The following is a 24,796-nucleotide window of genomic DNA, read 5'->3' on the forward strand; positions in this document are numbered from 1 at the left end:
TTAGGATAAGTACGAGCATGCCACCACACCTGGAACTCCTCTTGTTTGTTTGTTTGTTTGTTTGCTTGTTTGTTGGTTTTTCCTCCCAGAGTTTCTTTTTGTATTTAAAAATTCTTTGTTTAGGAGTGGAAGGTGAAGGTTGGGGACATCCTCATGTGGGGAGGAGGTATGGGATGTGGAACAGTCAGAAGGTGGGACAGGAAGGGGGATAAATCTAGAGTGTAAATAAATAAATAAATAAATAAAAATTTAAAAATTTCTTTATTTAATATGCTTACGTATATATAATGCATTTTAATCCAATCCATCTTCAGTTCCCCTCTTCAACTGCCCTCCATTCCCCACTATGATGTTTCCTTCCTCACTTGATGTGACCTGTTTTAAAAATACCCACTGAGTCTTTTTACTGCTACCTTTGTGTGCCTGAATATAGGACCATCTGCTGGACTTGGAGAGCCTCCCAGGGCCCACATCTCTGAAGGGACTGCTTCTCTTTCCCCCTTCCCCTGCAGCCGTCAGTTGTTAGCAGCTCTTCAGATAGAGGTGGATCTTCATGAGCCCCTCCCTGATCCATGCTGGCATTGTGAGTTGGCTTGAGCTCCTGTGTGTGTGTGTGTGTGTGTGTGTGTGTGTGTAGTCCCCGCTGCTGTGAGTTCCTGTGTGCCACTGTACTGTCCTGACCCACAAACTGGTCAACACACAGAGAATAAGAGACTATGGCAATCCTTCCCTCTTTCTTCTTTTATACTTCATTCTTTGTGGTCACAGTCACTTGTCATTCTGTGGCCTCCATCTTGGGAAGAAGTTGTCATCTGAGTTCTCATCCCAGGCCACCATTCTCTGATGACTGACACAGATCTAACCTTCGTCTCCTGCAGGAGTGTCAGATTTTATGTGCTTCTTCAGCCTTCCCTAGAGGAAGCCGTGAACTCAGATCATCACACATCCGAACAATCTCACTGTCTGATGCAGTTCTCAAGAATTACGTATTCTTTTTCAAATGCACCCTGCGCCCTCTCCTTCATCACCACACAAATCTCAGCCTATCTCTCAGGACTTTGGGCCTTCCGGCAATACAGTTGGAAAATGGAGGAGAGCTTAATGTAGCAGGTCCCTTGCCCTGCTCTCGAAGCTGGCATCCTCCCTGATGACTGTTTGGACCTTCACTTGTCTGGCTCTGTGACTTCTTTCTCAGTCAGGGAACAAGAAGGGTGCTGTTTAGTGGATCCCTCCCAGGAGCAGCTGGAAGCACGACCTCTTCCTAGCATCACGTGCCGTGCGTTCTCCGCTGTGCTTTGTCGCCTTTTGTCCATCCGTGTGCCTCTAGTCGAGCTCAACCACTTAAGGTGTTGATATAAAGTAAATTCATGCTTGGAATAAGGGGCCACCTATGGGCCACTATGCTCTTCCCTTTAGATCTAGTAGAGCATCCAGGTTTGCCTTTTTCTCCCAAAGAAACTATCACACCAGAGGACAGCCAAATAACAACGTGAAATCCCTCTGTTTAAATATTGACATGTCAGATCTTCCTGCAAATAAAGTAGCCCTACAAGGTGTGCTCCTCTCCATGTAGAACCAGGGATACAAGATAAGGAAGTAATTCTAGGTTGCTCTGTTTATGGGACTCCTAAGCCTGACTCCAGTGGAAGTCTGAGTGGATTTCTAGAAAAAGATTTACTTTTCTGAAAAAGAGGTTGCTCTCACCTGTCACTCAAATATATTCTTCCTGGGAAAACTCTCATTCCTCTGACCCAAGCAGGAACTCTGTGATGTAGAGCTGAATCTAGATTTTCTCACCATGTAAGCCACGCTGTACTCAAAGCCCCTTTCTTGTCTCCAAATGGAATAGTGCAGCCACCAGAGCATAAGCTTGGGCAGGCATCTCCAACAGTGGCAGACACTGCAGTTCAGACTTGGCTATGAGCTCAGCAGACTCCCTGTTTGAAGGAGGCAGGAACTTGGGGAAAACAAGCAGCCCAGAGACCCTGCAGGGCTTCTTCTCCCAGCATGAGGACTTGAGAAACTTGTAGTCTGTTCCATGTGATTTTTTAAAAGCTTCTTCAGAAGATGTTAATCCCTAAGGCCTCTTTGTTGCTCTCCCTGCTTGGCACATACCCACAACAGCCAAGTGCAATCATGAACAATCGGAGGAAAGTCATAGGAGCATCCTCTTCTGCTCATCCTTCCGTAGCTGGGAATGGAGTACACAGAGCACTGGCCTGTGTCATAGTCGCCTCATGTCCTCTAGATAATCAGTGTCACCCAAATCTTATGGAATATCAGAATCTTGTAAGCAGCCTTCAAAATTCTGATTCCAGTGGGAATGCGGGTCTATGTCTGTACTCTTAGCACTATAGAGGCTGACAAAGGGGGATTGTTAATTTGAGGCTTGCCTAGTCTATACAGTGAGCTTTTTGTTTCAAAACAAACAAGCAAAACACATAGAGCATTTAACAATATAATTACTGTATCTGAAACTGATAAATTCCATTTTCAGCACAAGTGAAATATTTATAAAAATTTACTTTATAGAAGACCCATTCAATAAACCTCAACATATGTGTAGCGGTGATTCTCATAGATCACATTCTCCATCTACAATGGAATTAGGCTAAAAATAAACCACAATTAAGTTATTTAGAGAACATACATACATACATACATACACACACATACATAGGAATCAGGTTAGCTCACAGATCAAAGGAAATTAGAAAGTGATTAGAAAAAAGTGTAATTAAATAAAACTCGTGGACTGTACCTAAAACAATAATTGGAGGAAATTTGTAGCTGTTAAATAAGTATATTGACAGGGAAGTAATTTGCAAATCTGTGAGTCAAATACTCACATAACCAGGTTAAGGAAAAACGGCTTCCTGAAACAGCAATGTTTTGTGTACAAAATTTAAGGTCAATGTGGGAAGAAGGTGGCTGAGTTCTGTCCCAAATGCTTACCTAGATTTAATTTAGCATCTATTGATTTAGGAAATATTATTTGTCAGACATGACTATAGTGTTACCAAATATCTGTGTAATTACAGTACCTACATAGAATCAGAGAGGAGAAAATGAAGGAAACATTTAAGGGCTATACCATTCTTGTAAAATTAAATAAATGTGGGTGTGTTTGTGTGTGCGCACAAGCATGTGAATATTGGTACATGCAGGCTGTAGCAAACATGTGGAGGTCAGAGGACAATCCTGGCCATCTGTCAGTCCTCACTTCTCACCTTTTCTGAGATAGCCTCTTATTCACCACCACATATGGCTGGCTGGCCCTTAAACTTTTGGGGACTCTGCTATATCCACCTGCCATCTCTCTGTGGGAGCACTGGGGCTACATCTCCATGTTACTGTACCCAGCTTTCTGTGTTTTCTGGGATTCAGACTCAGTTTCTCATGCTGATGCAACAAGTGCTCACTCACCCACTGAGTCCTCTCTCCAGCCTCTTAGCTGTTTCTGTATTAGTAAATTTGTAATAAGACGCTGTATAATAAGTAGCTGGAAAACATTTCATGTTTCTAGCGAGCATTAGCATATGCTAGCAGCCTCCTCCTATGACTTAGTAATATGTAACTCATTAAGGGAAAAATAAACCCCATTAGGACAATATAAAAAACCTGAACAGTGAAACTGCATGAGGGATTTTGGAGAGGCCTATGCATGTCACAAGCTTGCCAGGTAGCCCAGCTCTTTCAAATGCAAACTTTAGACAATCAGCATAAAATGAACTGCTTTATTTTAAACTTCTTGTCTTTAGAATGGAGGTCATGGAGGCCTTGTGCTCACCGCTAGCTCAGTGGGACAGGGTTTGTCGTCTGCCTTACAGGGAGTAGAAATTCACAGAGTCAAGATGAGACTCCATTCTCAACCATCTCTGTTAAAGACTTCAAACGTTATCTGTTGTTCTGTCCAGCACTTGTTTGCAACTATATAACAAGGAAACAATTTTGAGTGAACATTTTGCTGATAGTGAAAACTGGGTGACAAAACAGGATTTTAAATAAATAATAATGTCACCACTGAGATAACACCATAGGAGAATATTTAATGACACGGCTCATGGCAGTCAGGCCAATGACAGCAGAACAACTCAATTTTTGTGCATATAAAAAAGGCCAGTATGTGTATATAAATATGTTATTATTGTTGGCTATCTCTGGGAGTTGATCATGAAGAAGATTTCCCCCATTTTTGTTGTTTCTGAACTCTATTATTTAAAGAATGTGTACAAGTTGTTTGATTGGGAAGGAAACAAAAACAGAAATATTAACAGATATTAGCTCTATATCCAGTGATTTAAATTTTTCTTGTGGTAAACACTCACATGTTGTATCTACTTCCTTTGCCCCTCAGTAAAGATGGCTTCTCTGAGCGCTTAGTTGACTGTGCAGCCCATGAGGTATCTCTACTGAATATGAGCGTTCAACGGTGACCAGGGAATGATGCCAGAGAAAGCAGTTTGTATTTCTAGCTCAAAATATCTTTGAGTTTATGAAATGGTGTAGGTATTTCAACTTAGAATGAATGCATCAAGGTTAATTAGGGATGCTTCAAATTACAGACTACTGCCACTTCTTGTACAGCTAACCATTAATTAGCTATGCTAATGAGGAAAGCAGGAAATGACTACAGGAGTTAAAAATCTCCTCTGCTAGGGAAAAGAGAAAAAGGCTTCATTTTAGGCCTCAGTTTCAACCGCCGATTGTTAAAGTTGACCGCGATGATATAAAAGCATACACTCTTGTTTTTCTTTGTTTTTCAAAGTTGAGGTACTAATTAAAAAAAAAAAATTACTTGCTTAGACATTTGTTTTCTTTTTAGACTGTCCTTCTGAAAAGCTGTATCAAAATAGCAATAAAGAAACGACCAAAATCAAAACAAAACAAAACAAAACTAGTGATAAAAGTGTGGTCAGTGGTTGCAGTTCAATCCCCAGCAGAGATTTGAAAATGCGTCTTAGAGTTTAACCTCTTAACCATCTCATCTGAGTCTCCGTGGGAGGAGATGAACCAGTCAGGGACAACATGCTTCTCCCGTTGATTCCTGCTGTTGAATTTTATAAAAAGAAAAGAAAGAGCCAGGATATGTTTGACAGAGGCGCTGTATGGTGAGGTGGAAGGGGGTGCTTAGGCAGGACCCTGCTGAGGCTTCCCTTCCCCCTGAGGGATTCAGCCTCTTACACTGAGCAGGTAACTGTGGGGTGGAGCTTAAAAGGAATGCTAACACCTGCTGCTCTTGAGCCTTGGCTTTACCGTAAGGTCTCTGAACAGATGATAAGCCAGGGAAACCTTATCAAGCAGCCTCGGCTCCGCTGCTTCAGTATGTATCGACCTCCCTGTAATTGTTCTTTCTTCTGTCTGGAATTTGGATGATGTTCTCAGAAAAGAACTCTACACAAGGAGTGGTGGGTACTCAAACAGAACCTTCCTAGGGTGGTGATAGATGTTTGCATTAAAAAGAAGATCTCACATGGAGCTGGCAAGATGGCTCAGTAAGAAAAGGCACTGGCTGCCAGCCCAGGGACCTGAGTCTGCAAAAGTTCAATCCCTAAGACCGACATGGTGGAAGGACAGAACAGATTACTCTGGCCTCTTTGTTCTCTGTGCACATACACCTGCGTGCATGCACACGCACGTACATACACACACGGGAGGGGGTAAATAACATGTAATAACGTAATTCACTGGGTGGAAACAGGGGCTACACTGCCACTTGCAACTTGCTGGTTCCTTGCTTTCCAGTCTTCAGGTGTCAGTAGTCCCGTAATTGCTTTCTCTTTCATTACTGTTTATCTTCTAGTTTTGTTTTGTAGAAAGGTGCTTCTGTTGTCTCATAGTATTAGATCCAACTGTATGTACACTTTTGCAAATTACATTTTGATATTAACCTTATATTATGAGGTATTTTTTTCCTCCATTACTCATCAGAAAGCTAGACCAGACCAGTCACCAACCTGCTGATTTCACACAAGTTAACGTTTCTTAGTGATGTTTGGAATCGTGTGCCATAATTTCCCAAGGCTGATAGGTTATTTCTCCGCTGGTGAAATGAGCCAATTCAAGCTAGGTTAGAATATATTAAAGGCAGATTTATTGGGAAGCTGCTCTTGAGAGAACCAGTTCACTGTCCCCAAGGAAGGAGATAGGGAAGTCATCTTGGGGGGAGGGGAAGGCCTTGGAAATGTAGAGGGAAGAGAAGGAAAAGAAGAGAGAGGAAGAGAGGGAGAGAGGGAAAGGGAGAGGAAGAGAGGGAGGAAGATGGAAAAGGTTGGGGGGGAGGGGGGAGGAAAAGAGAGGGAGGGGCACCACAAAGTGTCTGGGAGAAGCCTCTGGGGGAAGGGCAGCCCAGAGCGTGGGCTGGAAAGTGCAGGGTTGGGGGCAGGGTCTGCCAGGTAGGGACTGAGGGATGGTGGGAGATCCAGGAGGCCACGTCTGCTTTTGATAGGAAAAATATGTGCCTCAGTCCCTTGTCCCAGGGTCTGAAACCAAATAATGGACACCTATGATCCCTATAAATTCTGGACCCTTTTCCTGACTCTAAGCACTTCTCCAATTTGTGGATCTTGCACTTTCTCCATGAGTGATGGTTATAGTTTTCGTCCCTTAACCTAAACAATATGCTTCAAACAATATCCTAAAGTTTACCAATAAGTTTCTATGGAAGATCAATCATCTTAGTATATAATTTGTACTGTTTACCGTATACTGTGCTAAGAGTTTGTAGCCTCATTTATGTAACCATTTTAACAAGCCCCAAAAGGCAAGTGCTATTACTCTCATACAGCTAAAACCCAAAAAACAAAAAACAAACAATACACTTCTAAATAACTTTCAGTGTGGCTAGGTTTATTTGTGCTTCAGTGTTTTGCTTCTCTTTGTGGATGTTTTGTTTGGTTTTGTTTTGGAGACAGGATCTCACTTTGTAGCTCAGGCTGCCCTGGAACTCACTGTGTATCACAGCAGTCCTATTCCAGACTCTGTAATTCAGGGGCTACAGGTGTGTGCCACCCAGGCCTGCCTCCCTGCAGCATCTTAATGGCACCACTTCAAGCCACAGTGACTGCAGTAGCAGGTCCCTACAGTACACTACAGTTCAGCAACGGGTGTGTTTTCTGACGCCTCGTTTGGCTCCAGAGGCCACTTCTGAACACCTTCATCTCTCTTCTTCCCTCCGCACCGCAGTATGTGTCCTGTCTCATCCAATCCGTAAGGTGCCAGCACTGACACTTTTTCAACCCTAAACATAGACAGCCCGTTCCAGGAACCCCCTTGAGACATTCAGTTTGAAAGGTGAGTCAACATGAAGAGAATGTTTTCGTGAGTTTGACAAACAACTTAAACGGAAAGGCAGTGAGCCGTGAACAGGAGAGACAGTTCCCAGTTTCTTTCTGTCTGATCCCCATCACCCTCCTCACCCCATCCCTTCCCCCTACAGCTAACAGGCAGGAGCCCCGCTGAGATCTGCCGGGCGTGCGGGGCGGGGCAGGAGGACGCCTGTGGGTTGCCTCCTGGAGCCTGACATCTAGGCTGAAGACTGCTCAGCGACACCAACGAACCCGGACGCCCTCGAGCTTGCCTTGCCCACTGGTACCTAGCTAGAGAGGGAGGAAGTGGACTGAAGAGTCGGGAAATACTGCTAGGCGAGTTTACCCACATCAGCACCATGGACAACGCAAGCAGACAAACTCAAGCTAGGCTGGATGCTGCGTGCTTCTGGCAGATCTGGCAGCGCTTCGACAAGGAAGGTGAGTAGCTTTGATCAGTTGAGCGCCTAGCGTAGACACAGAGGGAACTGGAATTTCTCCTAAGCGCCTTTCGCTATAAGAAAAGTTGACTACTGAGTGCCTGAGAAAGTACACTCAGCATACGTTGATTTTACATATCAAGAAAGTGTCTGAAAAATTCTGAGTGGACTGGGGACTTTCCTGCTTCCCAACCTGTGGCTGTGTGAGTGACGTGCAGTTAATATATTAACAAACATCATTGCATATATATTCCAGGCTGTTGGGCTGAAACTCAGCAATCTGTGGCGCTTTGTAAATGTGACAGTTTTTCATTAGTGACTGTCACATTATCCAGTCTCCATTCTCTACAAAGGATGAGTTTCAGTAACGTGCAGATTTATGTCCCTCTACTTCAAACCACATTCTTGAACATAAAACACATCTGTTTGCTATTTGGCCTTGTCCATTGATAATTACACACACACACACACACACACACACACACACACACACACACACACACGGCCTGAAAGGCATGCTTACATACAAAAGCTAGGACTTAGTATTTACCCCTCTCAAGATATTAGTAGATAAATACTGAAGTAACAACAACAACAACAATAACAACAAAGTGTGAAGGTTACAGAGATGGCTCAGCCACTAACATTATATACTGCTTTTACAGAAAACTCAGGTTTGGACCCAGCACATATGTTGGGTGGCTCCCAACCACCTGAACTCAACTCCGGGAAATCTGATGCTAACTTCTAAGGGCACCTACACCGACTTGCACCACACCCTCAACCCCTAGACATACTCACATTTACATAATTAAAATAAAACACAAACCTTTTAAGAATAGGAAATATAAAACTGAGACCAAACCCAACGCTAGCCTGGGCTCTATGTGACACTGCTTCAAACCTCACACCTGTAATATACTTTTAGACAAGTATTGTCCCATTTATTCTATATTAGTGACTATTATTTATGCTTATTTTCTTGCATTAGAAAAAGGTTACATAAGAGAGACAGAGCTGGATGCCTTCTTTGATCATTTGCTGGCAAAATCTGGCACTGAGGTAAGTACTCATAGCATAGAGCACTTGTGTATGTGTCTCTCAGCAAAATACGAGCCTCAGAGTCTTGCGCTGACTTGAACCTATAATCCCGTATGACCTTGTTTTTTCTTTGCACATAAGATCTCTCCCTCTCCCTCTCCTAGCAACATAAAGAGATTTAGGCAGGTTTTATAAAAGGTATCATTACATTAGGCATGCTGGCCACTGACTTTCACTGAAACATCTGTCATGCAGTTAGATTGCCTACCTTTTGTGGACTCAATCAACCGTAATTTCAATGTTTCCTTGGTTACATCTCTGCTAATGGATTTCAACAAGAGGTAGGGTTAACTCCTAGATCAAAAGCACAAAGGAGTGGAGAAGATATTGTGAGTTTTAATGTTCCATGTTCACACATGACAAACAAACCACTTAAAATCACTTCCTCATGATATGTTTGATTAAAAGAGGTTGTAGATTTCTCATGAAGTGCTGCTAAACCAGAACACAACTGGTATCCTCGGGATCAGATATCAATGTAAAGCAGTTTACTGAGATGGTAAACCTGTCTAGAAAGATGCAGATTTGTTCTAGAAGGTTCTTGTACCAAAGGAGAGGGGGAAAAATAACCCAGAGATGCCAAAGGCCAGCCCAGCCTGTGGTTGATGTTCATCATGGAGGACGTCTTTGGGTGGGTGGTCATCTCAGGAGGACAGGCTCTGGGTCTGCTGTGTTTACACAAATTGTCTCCTCTAGGTTTCCATACTTTACCTGGAGGAGCATTAGGGGTTACATAGTCCCAGGGTGGAGGGAATCCTGGCCATGGATTCCCTCCACCCTCAGAGTTCAGGGAGGGGTGTTAATGGGACAGCCAGCTAAGACATGAAAACCAAACCAAACCAAACCAAAGTCGCCCCTTGGTCTCCCTGTGTCTGCCTCTCTTATTTTGTGCCTCTTTTGTCTCTCATGTCCTACCCACTTCTGTGTTCTAGACTGCTCAGTGTTTATTGTTGCATTCCTCTCTCTGTGTGTCTCTTTGTGATCTTTGTGTATCTCCTCCATTTCTTCAGCCCTCTTCTGGCTTTCCATACTTCCACTCTGCTTTTCAAAGTTTTCTCTTGTCTCTCCTATGCCCCAAGTCTGTTATTTCTCTTTCTCCATCTCTTACCTGTATCCCTATCTCCATCCTATTTCTGCTTTTTATTTTTTACTCATAAGTTTCCTCTTCTCAACTCCTGGTCTCCTTTTCTTTTGATCTCATGGTCTCTTTCCTTATTGCTCAGTCTCTCTCTCTCTCTCTCTCTCTCTCTCTCTCTCTCTCTCTCTCTCTCTCTCTCTCTCTCTCTCTCTCTCCAAGGCACAAGGCACAGGGTGACAGGAGAGAGGCATAGATCTCTGTATTCCTTCTGTGCCCTGTTCAGATATTTGCATCTGCTTCTCTCCAGCCTTCATTCTTGCCTTTGCATGAGCTGTGGGTCTAGCTTAGGAAGATCACCACAGCAGAGGCTCCTGTTACCGCTTCGTCACCCATTTTCCCATGCCAGCAACCCACTCCGAAGCCTCTGAACTTGAGTCTGTAAATGCTCAGGCTTTGGTTTTGCAGGAACCCATCTATGATTCAACATTTACTCAAACTGTGGGTGGGTGGGGGATATGTGAAGAAAGAACACAGAGGAAGATCAGATCATTCAAAGCTGCCAGACTCTAAGACAGCTCATTTGCAAAAAGAAACATCACTGATACCCCAGAGAAAGGATTTTGCTGGCTGGGGTAACTCCATTGTTATAGTGCCTGCCTAACATGTATAAAGCCCCCGGGTTTTATGTCTTGTGCTGTATACACCAGGGATGGCAGCAAACACCTGCAATCTCAACACTTGGGAAGTAGAGACAATGGGATCAGCAGTTCAAGGTCATCTTTAGCTACATAGCATAACAAGTTACAGTCAGCTTGAGTTATATGAGACCCTGTCTCAAATAAATCACACACACACACACACACACACACACACACACACACACAGTGTTTATTTATTCTGAGAGAAGGGCTCTAAGGTCTCTAACAGTGAGCTGTTTGCTCATCCATCACTGAGCACTCAGATTGCATGCAGTTACTTCTTCCATAAAGCCTCTGATGGGGCTCGACTGATGGGACCATGTGCTGTTGTGTCTGCTCTCTGTTACTCCAGCCTCACTCTCCAGCATGGTGATGATCTGGAACCTTGCAACCTGACTAGGGTGGTGAGGAAAGGAAGAAAGGACAGACACAGACACGTGGACTAAAAAGCTGCAGTCAGGTGGGCTGTGTACGGTCTGATGGAATCCACTCCTAGATATGTAGTGCTAACTGAGCTCTCGGTGTTTTCATTATGTCCAGCACAGGGGAGGAGCTAGTTAGTCTCCTTAGAAGGTGTCTGTAGGTGAGCAGTGTCAGGCTATAAATGCCTGGGAGAAGGAGGCTGTGGCTGCTAGGTTTTGCATACACTGCTGATGTTTGCGCTCAGATCAGAGGAAGACTTTGGTCCCACAGAGGGAACCCTGGGTTCCTTGTTTGGCACTAGGTACAAGAGATGGGTCGTCAGGGGCTCAGTGGTTAGAGATCTAAAAGAACAGAAGTTAAGGCTCAAGCTAAGGATGACGGCTGCTTTAATAGCTTCATGTTGACTTGCCTTGACATCTAGTTTTCCATTAACACAGCCGTGTTGTTAAATTCCCATGACAATGTCCAGAGTAGTATAAAGAATAACTGATTCAGCCAACAGAAACTGATCCAGAGATGAATAAGTGATCACTGTCCTGACATGGGTCTTACTTTTAAAATTAACTGAACTTTGACCTGGAGGTGTCTTAGCTAGGATTTTACTGCTGTGAACAGACACCATGACCAAGGCAAGTCTTATAAAAAACTACATTTAATTGGGGCTGGCTTACAGGTTCAGAGGTTCAGTCCATTATCATCCAGGTGGGAGCATAGCAGTATCCAGGCAGGCATGGCGCAGGCAGAACTGAGAGTTCTACGTCTTCATCCAAAGACTGCTAGTGGAAGACTGACTTCCAGGCAACTAGGGTGAGGATCTTATACCCACACCCACAGTGACACACCTACTCCAACCAGATCACACCTATTCCAACAAGGCCACACCTCCAAATGGTGCCACTCCCTGGTCCAAGACTATATAAACCATGACAGGAGACCTCCCTGCTTCAGTTCAGTTTCTGTATGGTGCATGCACACGTGTTCTCCCCCAAAGAACCAAAAAGGCAGCTGCATCGATCTGTGATGGTGGATGACCAGGAACTGCCTTATGGGTGGATAGGAAGTCCCATGACAGGGCAGGGATAGCACGGTTCTGTCTGAGTCCTAAAGCCTCAGAATCAGGAAAGCTGACGACGTAGCCCTCAGTTAGAGGCTGGAAGCCTGAAAACTCAAGGAAAAGGTGCTGAGACAAACCCTTGAGGCCAGGGACCAGGAAACATGGGTTTCTGATATTCAAGGCAGGGCATGAGCACTTTGCAGTTTTAAAGCAGAGTGGGGAGGCGAGTTTGCCTTCTGTGCTCAGTTTCTCTATCCAGCCATGAGGATGGTACCCACTCAAGCTTGTGCTATGTACTTTGTTATTCCATGAGAGAAAAAAAAAAAATGTGACGAAAGCAACTTAAAAAAGGAAGGGCTGATTTCAAGTCTCTGTTTAAGGGCACAGTTCATCATGCTGGGGAAGGCATGGTTGCTGGTCACATTGTGTATCTGTGGCCACAAAGCATTGAGAAATGTGTGCTGGTTCTCAGCTCGCTTTCTCAGTTTGATTTAGTGCTAGATCCCAGGTCCTGGGGTGGTGCCATCTACTTTCAGGGATGGGGGTGGGGCCATGATTCTTAAACTTTTCTAGAAACACAGGTACAAACTTGCTCAAAGGATTGTCTCCAAACTCCATCAGCTTCACGACTAAGATTGCCTATCACGCTCCCCAATCAACACAGGCTCCATCATCAGATTCCCTGGGAACATCTCACAGGCTGCCTCCCTCAGTAGTGTTTGTCAAGTTTCTAAGTATTCCTTAATCCAGTCATGTTGGCACCCAACAGAACCACCATCGCCCAGACAAACAGATGATCCATAGGCTGGGACCAACATACCACCGAAATGCCCTGGTTCTGGATTTTAATGTCCGCAGAGTGTGAATAACCACATCTTCCTCTTCTATTTCACCAGGAGCCCGCATGGGTAGAAAGTGCAGTTGCAGGGCCTGTGGTGCACATTCTTGTGATGGTGCTGTCTCCTTGGGCTCTTTTCTTTCCCAGCCTTTCTTATGCAGCCCCTTTGCCTACCACTCAGCAATGGGTAACTGAAGATATATTTCTTAATCATGTAAAAGCCTCTGAGGTCGCAAACAAACTATGGCAACTTTCAGTTTGTGAGAGCAAGTTTTCCAAGTCCCAGCCTTCAGAGACTATCATAGGCCACATCCTTACTGTACTGGTTCTGAGAGTGAAGAAAGGCACGCAGGAAGGGAAGGGGAATTGTTGACAGTTACAGCAGGGGCTCACAATACTTGCTCAGTGTGACACAAGCAATCCAGCCACTGCTTCTTTGGTCTCAGCTCACTGAGCTCACTCACATGTTTTTCATTTGGTGTGAGCTCACTTAGGAACATATTCAATTTTTAAATAAGGTCTTTCACTATTCCCCATTTATAATCCTCAAATGAATACATTTGGTTGATGTCTTTACAGAGTCAATCTGTCCCAGTCCTCTTATTTTAATCATTTAGTCATTATTTTAATCATTCTAAATATAAGGCCAAAGCCATCAGCCTGGCAGATGGCTTTGGTGTGGCTACAGCACACAAATCCATTTGATTAATATGCTGTCTTGATATAAATACGAGTGGTTCTTCTTTGGCTTAAAATTTAAAATAACTGCTATTTTATTTGATCTTTAGTTTGTACTAAGAAAGCCTTTTGGTTTTGGTAGAGTCTTATCTCTGTGAAGTTTATTCTAAATGAAACTTATTCTGCACTTGCATGTAGATGAGACATTGATTTACTTGTTTCTTTCTTATGCATGCACTTCACTGAGGTTTTATGTTTGAGTCTCCTCCTTCCAAAGGTAACAAGTGAGAAACAATGGGACACAACTCCATTTATTTTACTTTATTTTGTTTTGTTTTGTTTTGTTTTATCTTATCTTATCTTATCTTATCTTATCTTATCTTATCTTATCTTATCTTATCTTATCTTATCTTTATACGTATAGGTGTTTGGCCTGCATGTATATATATTAGTGCCCTTGGAGGTCAGAAGAGTGGGTCAGATCCTCTAAAGGTAGAGGTGTAGATGGTTATGAGACACCATGTGGATACTAAAGAACATAACTGAAGTCCTCTGTAAGAACAGCAAGTGCTGTTAATAGCTGAACCATTTCTCTAGCTCCATAACTCCATTTTTATACGTGTTGATAAATTTGCTCTTGATTAAATATTGAAGAGGTAAATATTGATCAACTGACACAAAACTCAATGGATCCCTCTATTTCTCATGTCCACTTCAGTCCTAGAGGCATGGGGAACGACCATGATCTTAGCTTTAAGGAGCTTGCTGCAGAATGGAATGTTTTAATCTTAGAGGATCCAATAGCTCAAATCATGGGTTAAGAGCATTTCCTACTTTGTTTATGATGCAATATCAAACACACACTCTGTATCTTCTTCCTGCAACTAGTGAGACAGGAGTCCGGTGCCAGGGACTCTGTTCTTGAAGTGATGTCTGGGTCTTCCCTAGCATGAAGTTGATTCTATTGACCAAAGTACAAGGACTTCCAAGGATGGGCTTTAAGCTTCAGGGTCTTATGCAGGTTAGAGCTAAGCAAGGATGATCATGGGCTGCCTGAAGTCAAAGATAGCAATTAATGCGGTTCAACCAAAATTGTAAATGTAAAAACAAGATTAATTTTCTTGGTAATTTGACTACATGGCTTTCCAATGTGAACTTTGTAGATGACAATATCTTGTCACGTGTCAAAAGGTTGGACACATCTGAGAATTATGTTGTTCAACTAATTGTTGAACTTCTCTGAAAAACCAGTATAAAAGCAAGTCACCAAATTGCCCCAGGATTGTTTGAATTTTTGTTTAGAAGCCATCTGATTCTAGGTTTTAATGACTCTGCTGGACAGCTTCTGTTCTAGTGGCGGCAACAATGGTACTTCAGGGAAGTACAAAAAGATACTTTTTAAATTGCCATGTTAGTCTGGGTTTGCAGTGCCCAGCTTCTCAAACCATCCTTTTTTCCTGCTTCGAGGTGGGCAAAAGGATTCGGAATCCTGAGACAATGATGCCTCAGACACTCTGATCATTTTACCCCTCACTCTTCTGAATCGCCAAGACTGATCTGGAAGAAACATACACTTGATTGAGAGTAGCAACAGGCAATGGTCATAAGTTGGATTTTCCTCTTGTCATGTCTCAAGATGAGAAGGGGAGTTAGTGTTGCTCTTCAACCTAGTTTTACACTGTTGGGAACAGGTGTCACATGAACAGCCGGGCTGAAGGGACTGGTGCCCAGGACAAAAGGACATTGCTGATAGGCCAGTCAAGTGAAAACAGAAACAAACCACAGCCAATACAACACACACACACACACACACACACACACACACACACACACTTACACACTAACACACACATATATACCCACTCACTAGAACACACACATATATATATATACATACACACACATGCACACACACATACCTACACACTAAAACACACATATACATACACACACTCAGACATATACACATACTCTCACACACATACATGCACTCTCTCTCTCTCTCTCACACACACACACACACACACAAGCAAGCAAGCGCACACGTATACATGCACACACACATACACGCACTCACACCTTCAAAGAAGAAAATGTCGGGAGTCTGGGAGTGAAGCCAAGGGCTTCAAGGTACACGAACATTCTTCTGTTTCCCATAGCTGTTGTGAAGACTTGTGAGCTGCTCTTTATGCAAGAGCCTACCTTTATGCTCATCTCCTGCTTGTTACTCCCCAATTTGTATTTCCCTGCCAGTTCACTATGTTCTGAACTCTATCTAGGCAGTTTCTCTTCCTACTTTCTCCAGCTTCTCACCATGGGGACACCTCTCAAAGAGAAGTCCAGTGGAAGAAAAATCAGGGCATAGATGCCCTCTGGCAACCTCTGATGGAGGACACAGGCCAGGCCTGTCTTGCTATCATGTTCCAGGGACTGGCATTATGTGTGACAAGTACGTGGGGTGCTCAATAGAAATCAGTGTGCCTTGGGTTTGTACCGGGGGCCAAATCTGAGTTGGGCTAATTTGTTTTGGGGCATCCTGTTCTGGATGAGACAGGAATAATTCCAGACTTTTTTATTTGAAGAATTTTATTTCTCACTATCTACAACCATTCTCTAGAATTTCAAGTGAGGAAGGGTGGCATCTGGGTTAGTCCAAGGCCAACAAGCAACTTCCCTGCACATAAGGAGATGAGTGAGGGTTCCTCTGTCTGTCCCTGGTAATTCACAGCTGATGGACTTGGAGCCTTCTGAGAGCAATGTTAAGGAGAAATGATCTAGCATAAATTCCAGCATCTATGGACTCAGGATTAGGCAATATTTGGGTCACCTCTACCTCGGCTCTTGCATGTCAATTCCTTCTTCACTGCTAATTGTATGTCATATTCCCTGTACTAACCTTGACCTCTAGAGAAGATGAGTGAAGGGGAACAGATGTGTAGGAAATGCTATACATGGGAGGAACTAGGATTGCTTTGGTAACTCGGCAGCTATGTCATCTCTTTGTGCTCCTTTTTGATTATTTTCCTCTTACAATTATTTTGCCCTAAGAGAAAAAGCCTTCAAAGCTGGACTGTTTAGTTAAAAAGAGAAAAAAGTAAAATCTCTGAATTCTTGCAAAGAACTCTTATATATTAATTATAACCCAGTCTTTTCTTTCACTCAAATAGATAATATTTAGACATGTTCTTTTAGTACCCACTGTAGTCTCTAAGCTTCTCTAACATCCAGTTTACTCAGGGAGAATATTGATAGATGGCTGATTGATCAAGAAATGTCTGTCACTGCTCTGTCTTCTGGACAACATGTTCTAGAGCAACATGGGAATCAAACTGCATGCTTTGAATGCTTGGGGTCGTGGTGGCTTTAACATAGCTATACATGGTTTGTTTCAGGACACTCTTATGGAAGAAAATGTGCAGAAAGTGAAAAAACAGTTGATGACCAGCCACAACGTCTCTAAGGAAGGCCGCATACTGATGAAAGAGGTAGTTCCAGGTCTACACCTCATGCCCTTATTTTCATGAGCAGCCATTTCCTTTAAAAAAAAAAAACAATGGAAGCCAGACATGCTAACTCATATCTGGTATCCCATCATTCAGGATGCTGAGGCAGGACTGCTGCTGCCACTTCAAAACCAGCCTGGACTACTGAATGAGTTCCAGGCCAGCTTGGGTTACAGAGGGACACCTTACCTCAAAACAACAAAACCACCAAGAGCAGCAACAGAAAAGACAGCAACAACTTGCAGTCAACTGAGAAATCAAAAAAAATTTTTACAAGGCTGTTGGATTAGAAAATATTTTTGAAATAACCTTTCTTTCTCCCACTTGCTTATGAAATTGGATCTCATTTAACCCAGGCTAGCTTGGATTAATGTGTAGCTGAGGATGACTTTAAACTCTGGACTTTCCTTCATCCGCTTTAAGTGCTGGGATTACAGCTGCACAATTCTTTCATTTTCAGTAGATGACCCAACACTCACACCTGTTCTGCTCTTGAGCGTTCCTTCCTCAGCCAATATTTGTTTGTCTGTCATCTCATGCAAATTGAATCTTGACAATCAAACAACATTGACTAAGCATGAATTTAAATCTCGGTATCAGATCCAAGGGAAGGGGGAAAAATCTCTCCCCGAAGATCATAAGAACAAAACAGAGGTTGAGTGTGGTTGTGCTCGACTTTAGTCCCAGCACTAGGAAGTCAGAGGCAAGCAGATCTCTACGTTGAGGCCAGGATGGTCTACAGAGTGAGTTCCAGGACAGCCAGGCTGTTTTCAAACAAACAAACAAACAAACAAACAAACAAACACCAAAAGGCCAATCAAAGAGCAAAACAGAGGCTAAGCGTGTAGCTCCTGCCTAGCAGGTGTAGAGCCCTGAGTTTGATCCCAACAATGCAATGAACAAACACACACCAGAAAACCTTTATTTACTTTAACCCCTTTTATTAAACACCTACGAAAGCATGACCATGCCCTTGGCCATGCAGTGCCTGCTTCCCACAGTTTTCATCTCAGCAGATTATTTCTCTTAGTAAACGTTAGGAAGCAGTTTACTGATAAGAAAACATTTCCACCTACAATCATCTGTGTGAGTGTGTGTGTGTGTGTGTGGTATATGTGGTATAGACATGTATGTGAATGTGTATAGGCACCTATGAACACCCATAGGAAAGCCCTAGGAGGACGTTGGGTGTCTTCCTCAATTGTGCTTGCTGTCCTGTTTTGGGGGAGATTTACCATTAAGCTCCTAGGATCTGTCTTCCTCTGCCCTTCAACACTTGGGCTATAGGCATTGGGCTCATACCTGGCTTTTCCATTGTTGCTGAGGATTTGAACTCAGGTGTTCATGCTTCATTCACATCAAATGTACTGTACATCATCTTTGCAATTAAAATGAAGAAAGTATACACTAAAATGATGAACCTATTATAGTAAATATATAAGTCAAAAACAAATTGATACTAATTGTTATCAAGACTTTTGTACTGTAAATGATTGGATGAGCTAAATGTTTATATGATTGGCAGTACAGTGGGTATGTTACATCACAAGTACTCCAGTAAACGGTACAGTCTGGACTCACTCTGACACTGAACAAGACCTAGAGAAGATTACTTTTACTTATGGAGACAAATGGGAAAGAAAATACTACTCACTCTAACAATCCCAGCTGAACTTACCTGTGTACTAAGACTGTGTATGATCACTAGGGATGAAGATATTACACTAGCTCATGGACCAAACTGGAGTTCCTATAGGAAGGTGGCTGGATGAATTAACACACTGCATATTGTAGTAGAAGATGGACACTAATTGTGTTAAATAGTATAAACCATAGCCAGCACTCTGGCATCAGGCAGAGAGCAGCCATTTCTGCTTTCACATGTAGCACTGAAGAACTCTGCATCTATAGCACCAACCGGTAAAATATGGAGGTTCAGTGTGTGTGTGTGTGTGTGTGTGTGTGTGTGATTTATAGCTGCTTGTTAGGATTATTTGAATTAAACGAGGTGTGGTGGCTCACATTCATAAATCCAGCACTTGGGAGGCTGAGGCAGGAGAATTGCCATAAATACAAGGCTGTTCCTAGTCATCCATTAAGACTCTGTCTGAAAAAGCAAGAAAACAGAACAAAATAAACCAGGAAAGATGGCTGAGTCTGCATTATGAACCTTAGAGCCACACTTACTTTCTAATATCAATAAAGTGTCAATTTAATGGTGGAGGTGCAGAGAACATATTAAATGATAAACAAACTTATCATCATCTGCCATTACTGCCATTATTTTCCATGATGAGCTATCCACAGTTTATACCTAATGGAAATATGGTCCTTTTTGAAGGAACCAATCATTAATGGCTTAGAGCTTCAAGCAGAGCTCTCCATCCTGGGAAGTCTGAATAGGTCTTCTATAACATGCATAACATGCATACTACATGCCTTACATCTTAAAGGTCACTGGTCAGAGCCCCTGACTATTTCTCTTTGTCTCCTGTAGCTTGCCAGTATGTTCTTATCTGAAGATGAAAATTTCCTCCTGTTCTTTCGCCTGGAAACTCCCTTGGATAACAGTGTAGAGTTTATGCAGGTGAGTACTTGCTGTCTCCATGGAGAAGGAGGGTGGGACTGCCATCCATTCTTCTGTCTGGTCCCTGAGGGAGAGGTATACCCAGAGGACATGGCCAAACAACTAAGCTTCCAAGAGAACTTATTTATCTCTCCTTTTATTGGACTGCTTCTGAGCTGGAGGATTCTTTAATGGGGCCAGGGGAAGGCAGGGTGGTTGAAAGGATGGAATGAGAGAGCCAGGAGGCTGCAGTAGGGGTCTGTGGAGGCTGGAGAAGCTGAGTGAGCCCCTTCTAAAGATATGTCACAGTCAAACTGTAGTTTGTTGGAGTGTTGATCCAGGCAGTGGACCTTGTACTGAGTAAATGCTAAAGACAATATCAATAGCTCATCTGGCCTCACTGCCCCTCGGCTACCCAGTTCATCAGTGTTTGGAGAGTGACTGTTACATTGATGACGAATGGCAGGGAAGTACAGCTCAGAGTTTGTTCCAGGTCACAGCTGTAGACTCATGACAACTCCATATCCTGGTTCACTCCTGAAACTGTTGCCATAGTTTAGCATCCTTTGAACAATTATTTATCCTTCTGTTAAACTATATAAGCATGTGCTTATAGGACTTATCTGAATGGACCACAAATATGTTCCAGTAATCCAAGAAATGCAAGATCAAATAATTATATTTTCAAAGCAACAAAAGTGGTAAGAGGAATATATAAAAACAGGGTGACGTGAGCAAGTCTCCAGATAGCTGCTGAGGTTCATAGGCCTGTGCTGTGGGCTGTCATGGAAAGTAACTGCAAAGATTCAGTCAGGAGCAGAGTTAACTTTTTAAGAGTCTCTTCCTTTTGCCTGAATGATTTGGTGTCTTCTGAGTATTGCCCCATATCATGGACACATCTACAGAAGCATCAGAAAAAAATCCCATGGCTGAACACTGCATCACTAAAGAGCAAATCTCTACAGAATAAGGACAGAGGAGGTTTAGTATAATGACAAAGGAGGTGTCTTAGGGTTTCCATTGCTGTGAATAGACACCATGACTAAGGCAACTCTTATAAGGACAACATTTAATTGGGGCTGGCTTACAGATTCAGAGGTTCAGTCAAATGCCATCAAGGTGGGAGCATGGCAGCATCCAGGCAGGCATGGTGCAGCCAGAGCTGAGAGTTCTACATCTTCATCCAAAGGCTGCTAGTGAAAGACTGACTTCCAGGCAACTAGGGTGAGGATCTTAAGCCCACACCCACAGTGACACACCTACTCCAACCAGGTCACGCCTATTTCAACAAGGCCACACCTCCAAATGGTGCCACTCCCTGGTTCAAGAATATACAAACCATGAAAGGAGGTTTAGTATAACAATATCTCCCTTGATTGCTATCTATCTATCTATCTATCTATCTATCTATCTATCTATCTATCTATCTATCTATCGTCGTCTGTCTGTCTGTTGATTTATTTACTTTTGCAATGAGGCCTGTTGCTGAACAAGGGGCTCATGGGTAGGAGCCTCAGGATCTTCCTGTCTTTACCTCTTAGTTCAGGGATTACAAATGTATGACATCACATACCGATTTTTCACGTGGGTGCTAGGGATCTTGAAGTCAATGGGTCAGCACAGCAAGCACTGTGCCCACTGAATCATCCTCTTAGCCCCCCTTTCTGTATCTTAAATGTCCTTCTTTGTGTTCTTGCTATTTCATAGGGTGTAACCTTTCCTATGAGTCTATTGGCAATATGCTTTTTCTCTTTACCTGGCATATTTTCATTTTGTGTTCTTAAAAATAGACTTACTGAATATTCACATAAAATCTTCAGTCCTCCAGTGGCTCAGATTCAATAATATTATAACATCATTAAATGGAGACAGGTTGGAGACAAGCATTGTAAAAATCTGTTTCTTAAAATTACTTGACATTTTCACCATTAAGGTATTCTTACATATAAAATTTAGATTATGGATTATATTTAGTACATAGATTTTATAAGCCTGGCTAAATCAATCATAAATTACATGGACTGAAAGAAGTGACATTTTTGATTAGTTCTCTTATTAAATAAGAGACTAAGGACCAGTGTTTCACATTACCCCTGCAGGGTCTACAATCTGATTATGCCTAGAAATTAAGACACTGGCATTTAATGTATTTGTTATCCTCTTGATGTTAAATCTCCAACAAAACAATGACAAAATACCCAACAAAATCAAATTAAGAAAGGGTTTGTTTTAGCTTATAGTTGGACTGTACAGTCCATCATATTGAGGAAAGGCATGGTGGCGGGGCAGGAGGCAGCTGAGTACAGTGGGTCTGCAAGTAGAGACCTACCCAGGAGGAAGAGAAAGATGGCTGAGTGCTCAGCTGGCCCTTGTTCTTTTATTTAGTTGGGACCCCTGTCCGTGAGATGGCCCTGCTCACACTCATGGTGTTTCTTCTCTTTCCTATTAAACCTGTCTGGATACAGGACAAGTGTATCTCCTAGATGATTCTAAACTACTGAAGTTGGCAATGAAGATGAATAATCATGCTTGATAACAGACACCCGGTATGATGGAAGGATAATTTTGTCAACTAAAAATCAAAGCATACTCAAAACCCCCAAACCTTTCATGATGCCTTTCATTGTGTGGCTCCATGGAATAGGCAGAGTGGTCAAGGAAACAGCATTAATGTCGCTCACGGGTGTTCAGCTGTTGTCTTCCAGTGAAGTAAGCAGTTGCATCTTCAGTCTGTCAGTGCTGTCCTCAGCCATCAGGAAGGATGGCTTGCTACTGTGAAGCATCAGTGGCCATTTTTCCCCTCTATTCAGAGTCAAGGCCACAGGGCAAGAGTCCTTAGGAAACTTTCCACTGGCTATTTGTTTTCTTGGTCATTGTTTTTATGTTTTCTTGATACAGAATCTCTATGTATCCCACACTGGCCTCGAACTTGTAATCCTCCGCTGCCTCATTCTCCAATGTTTTGAGATTTTAAACATGCACCATCAGGGCCAATTGGTAGGGTCATGCTGTGTAGTCCGGCTTGCTTAGGGCAGTGCTAGGATTACAAGAGCAACCTTGTCGTGCTCTTATTCTCTTAGCATCTGTATTCCCCACCTCCAGTTGCCCAAAGTTCATCATTCCACCAAGATATTACTCTTTAGAGTTTTCATTGTAAATAGGTAACAAACACATTTTCCCTTTGTGTTGTCTCAGACTTGTCTCCCAGAAGGGCAGGTCTCTGAGTAAGCCTACTTGTGTGGTCTGAGCTCAGCATACATGCCTAGGAGACGTTTGTTTGTCTTGTGGGGTCTCTTAGAACTTCTCTCTAGTTCTTGACAGCTCAGCTCTGTATTTAAAGCAGTATTTACATAGCATCTTGCATTTTTGGATTTTTGAATGCAGAGAAGATATTTCTGCTTTCTGTACTGTCCTCAACAGAAGTCTCTTAGGATTCTAATTAGAGTTTTCTAGTGGAGGCATGGTCCACTTGAGTGGCTCTGGGAGATCTCAGTGATGCATCTGCATCTCTGCTGAATTCTACCCAAACAATTGCTGTTGCCACAGCCAGCTTTGAACTCCATGGAAAATGTTTATTTGTATCCAATTAGGGAGCATTTTTAGATGCTGAATCACAGGAACCCAGCCAGTATAAGTCCCTGCCTCCCCTGAAATACCTGAAAATGTTTAATGTTGTGCTTTGAAGTCCTTCCTGGGCTCATATGTTTAAACACTTGGTTCTTGGTGGTGACATTGTTCAGGACATGGAGCCTGACTGTTAGAATTAAGCCTGTCCCTACTTTTTACTCATTCTCTGCATCCGGACTGCGGACACAATGTGACCAGCTGCTTTGAGCTCATACAGCCAAACATTCTCCACCATGATGGAGTGTGTTCTTTTGAACCATGAGCTGAGCTAAACCCTCCATTAGGGTGCTTCTAGTCAGATAACAAGAAGTCAGGTAGCCAAAGCTTGAGATAAATGCCTTTTGTGTGTTTTAGATTTGGCGCAAATACGATGCAGACAGCAGTGGCTTCATATCAGCTGCTGAGCTTTGTGTGAGTATCAGTGGGAAGTAACACTGGGTGAAGGGTTGGTTTGGTCATCTTTAGAATGCATACATATATACATACATACATGTATATATGTATATGTGTGTGTGTGTGTGTGTGTGTATTTCTGTGGACCCAAGACATGCGGCTTTGAATTTGTTTCTTAAAAAAACAGCCTGACTAGAGGAAGTGGATCACTAAAGATTTTAAAAATGAGCTGGCAAGGTGCCTCGGCTTGTAATGGCGTAGGCCTAAAGTCCTGAGTTCAATGCTGGGAACCACATAAGGGTGGAAGGAAAGGACAGCGACACAAAGTTGTCCTGTGACTTCCACATATTGTTACACATCCTACATAGTATATGCATGTATATGCATCTGTTCACAGACAAATGTGCACACACACATTGCACATACCACGTACGCATGCACACATGCATATACAGCACAGTACAATAAGTAGAACTTTAAAAGCCAATAAAGAAACGAGGAAGCAATAAAGGTTCGGGAAGTAGCTGTCATGCTGCTGTCTTTGGGAGAGGTAGATGAAGCTTTTAGGATCTTTTTTGTGCTTGGAGTTCCTCTCTGGTTTCCAAGAGCATCTTTCAGTGGCAACCCTCCACTTTAATACTTAATGCTCATTTAACATTTTATTTCCTCCACAAAACAAGTTACAATCTCCATCCCTATAGAAAAACCTTCAACAAGTTTATATCTTACTTGCTCACTGCGTTCAATGTGACTTTTCTCTTGGGGGCACAGAACTTTCTTCGAGACCTTTTCCTCCACCACAAAAAGAACATTTCTGAGGCTGAACTGGAAGAGTATACTAGCACCATGGTGAGTGAAGGGGGGGGGCGTGGGGGAGGCTGCCTGTGTCTTCTCGTTTCCCCAGGAAATCTTTGCTGATAGAGGAGACGGCTACATGGGAAAAGCCTGGCTCTGGAACAGTGGCTAAAACAGCTGTTGTAGCCTCTTTCATGGAAAGAGATTCATGCATTTGAAAAAGAAGGCTGTGCAGCTGTCTTTGAAGAGACCAGGAATATGCAGGAAATACTAGTTTTTGTTTTTGTTTTTAAAG

The 24,796-nt window shown here is 42.8% G+C and overlaps 1 protein-coding gene across 2 annotated transcripts in view; it reads left to right on the forward strand.

Moving 5' to 3' along the window:
* The first annotated feature begins 7,129 nt into the window (after positions 1-7,129).
* Scgn (secretagogin, EF-hand calcium binding protein) overlaps positions 7,130-24,796 on the forward strand; it is a 39,489-nt gene continuing 21,822 nt past the window's right edge. Inside the window, exons 1-7 of one of the 2 annotated variants that reach the window (XM_085831219.1) lie at positions 7,130-7,293; positions 7,439-7,748; positions 8,739-8,809; positions 17,010-17,102; positions 19,618-19,707; positions 23,668-23,724; positions 24,478-24,555. In XM_085831219.1, coding sequence (XP_085687345.1) covers positions 7,667-7,748; positions 8,739-8,809; positions 17,010-17,102; positions 19,618-19,707; positions 23,668-23,724; positions 24,478-24,555 — 471 coding nt within the window. In that variant the 5' untranslated portion in view covers positions 7,130-7,293; positions 7,439-7,666. Of the gene's footprint in view, positions 7,294-7,372; positions 7,749-8,738; positions 8,810-17,009; positions 17,103-19,617; positions 19,708-23,667; positions 23,725-24,477; positions 24,556-24,796 lie in introns of those variants that run through there. The other variant, XM_021179966.2, reaches the window with a different exon arrangement.

The sequence above is a fragment of the Mus caroli genome, unplaced genomic scaffold (assembly GCF_978045245.1).
Source record: "Mus caroli unplaced genomic scaffold, Mus_caroli_1 scaffold_15, whole genome shotgun sequence".
Taxonomy (NCBI): Eukaryota; Metazoa; Chordata; class Mammalia; order Rodentia; family Muridae; genus Mus; species Mus caroli.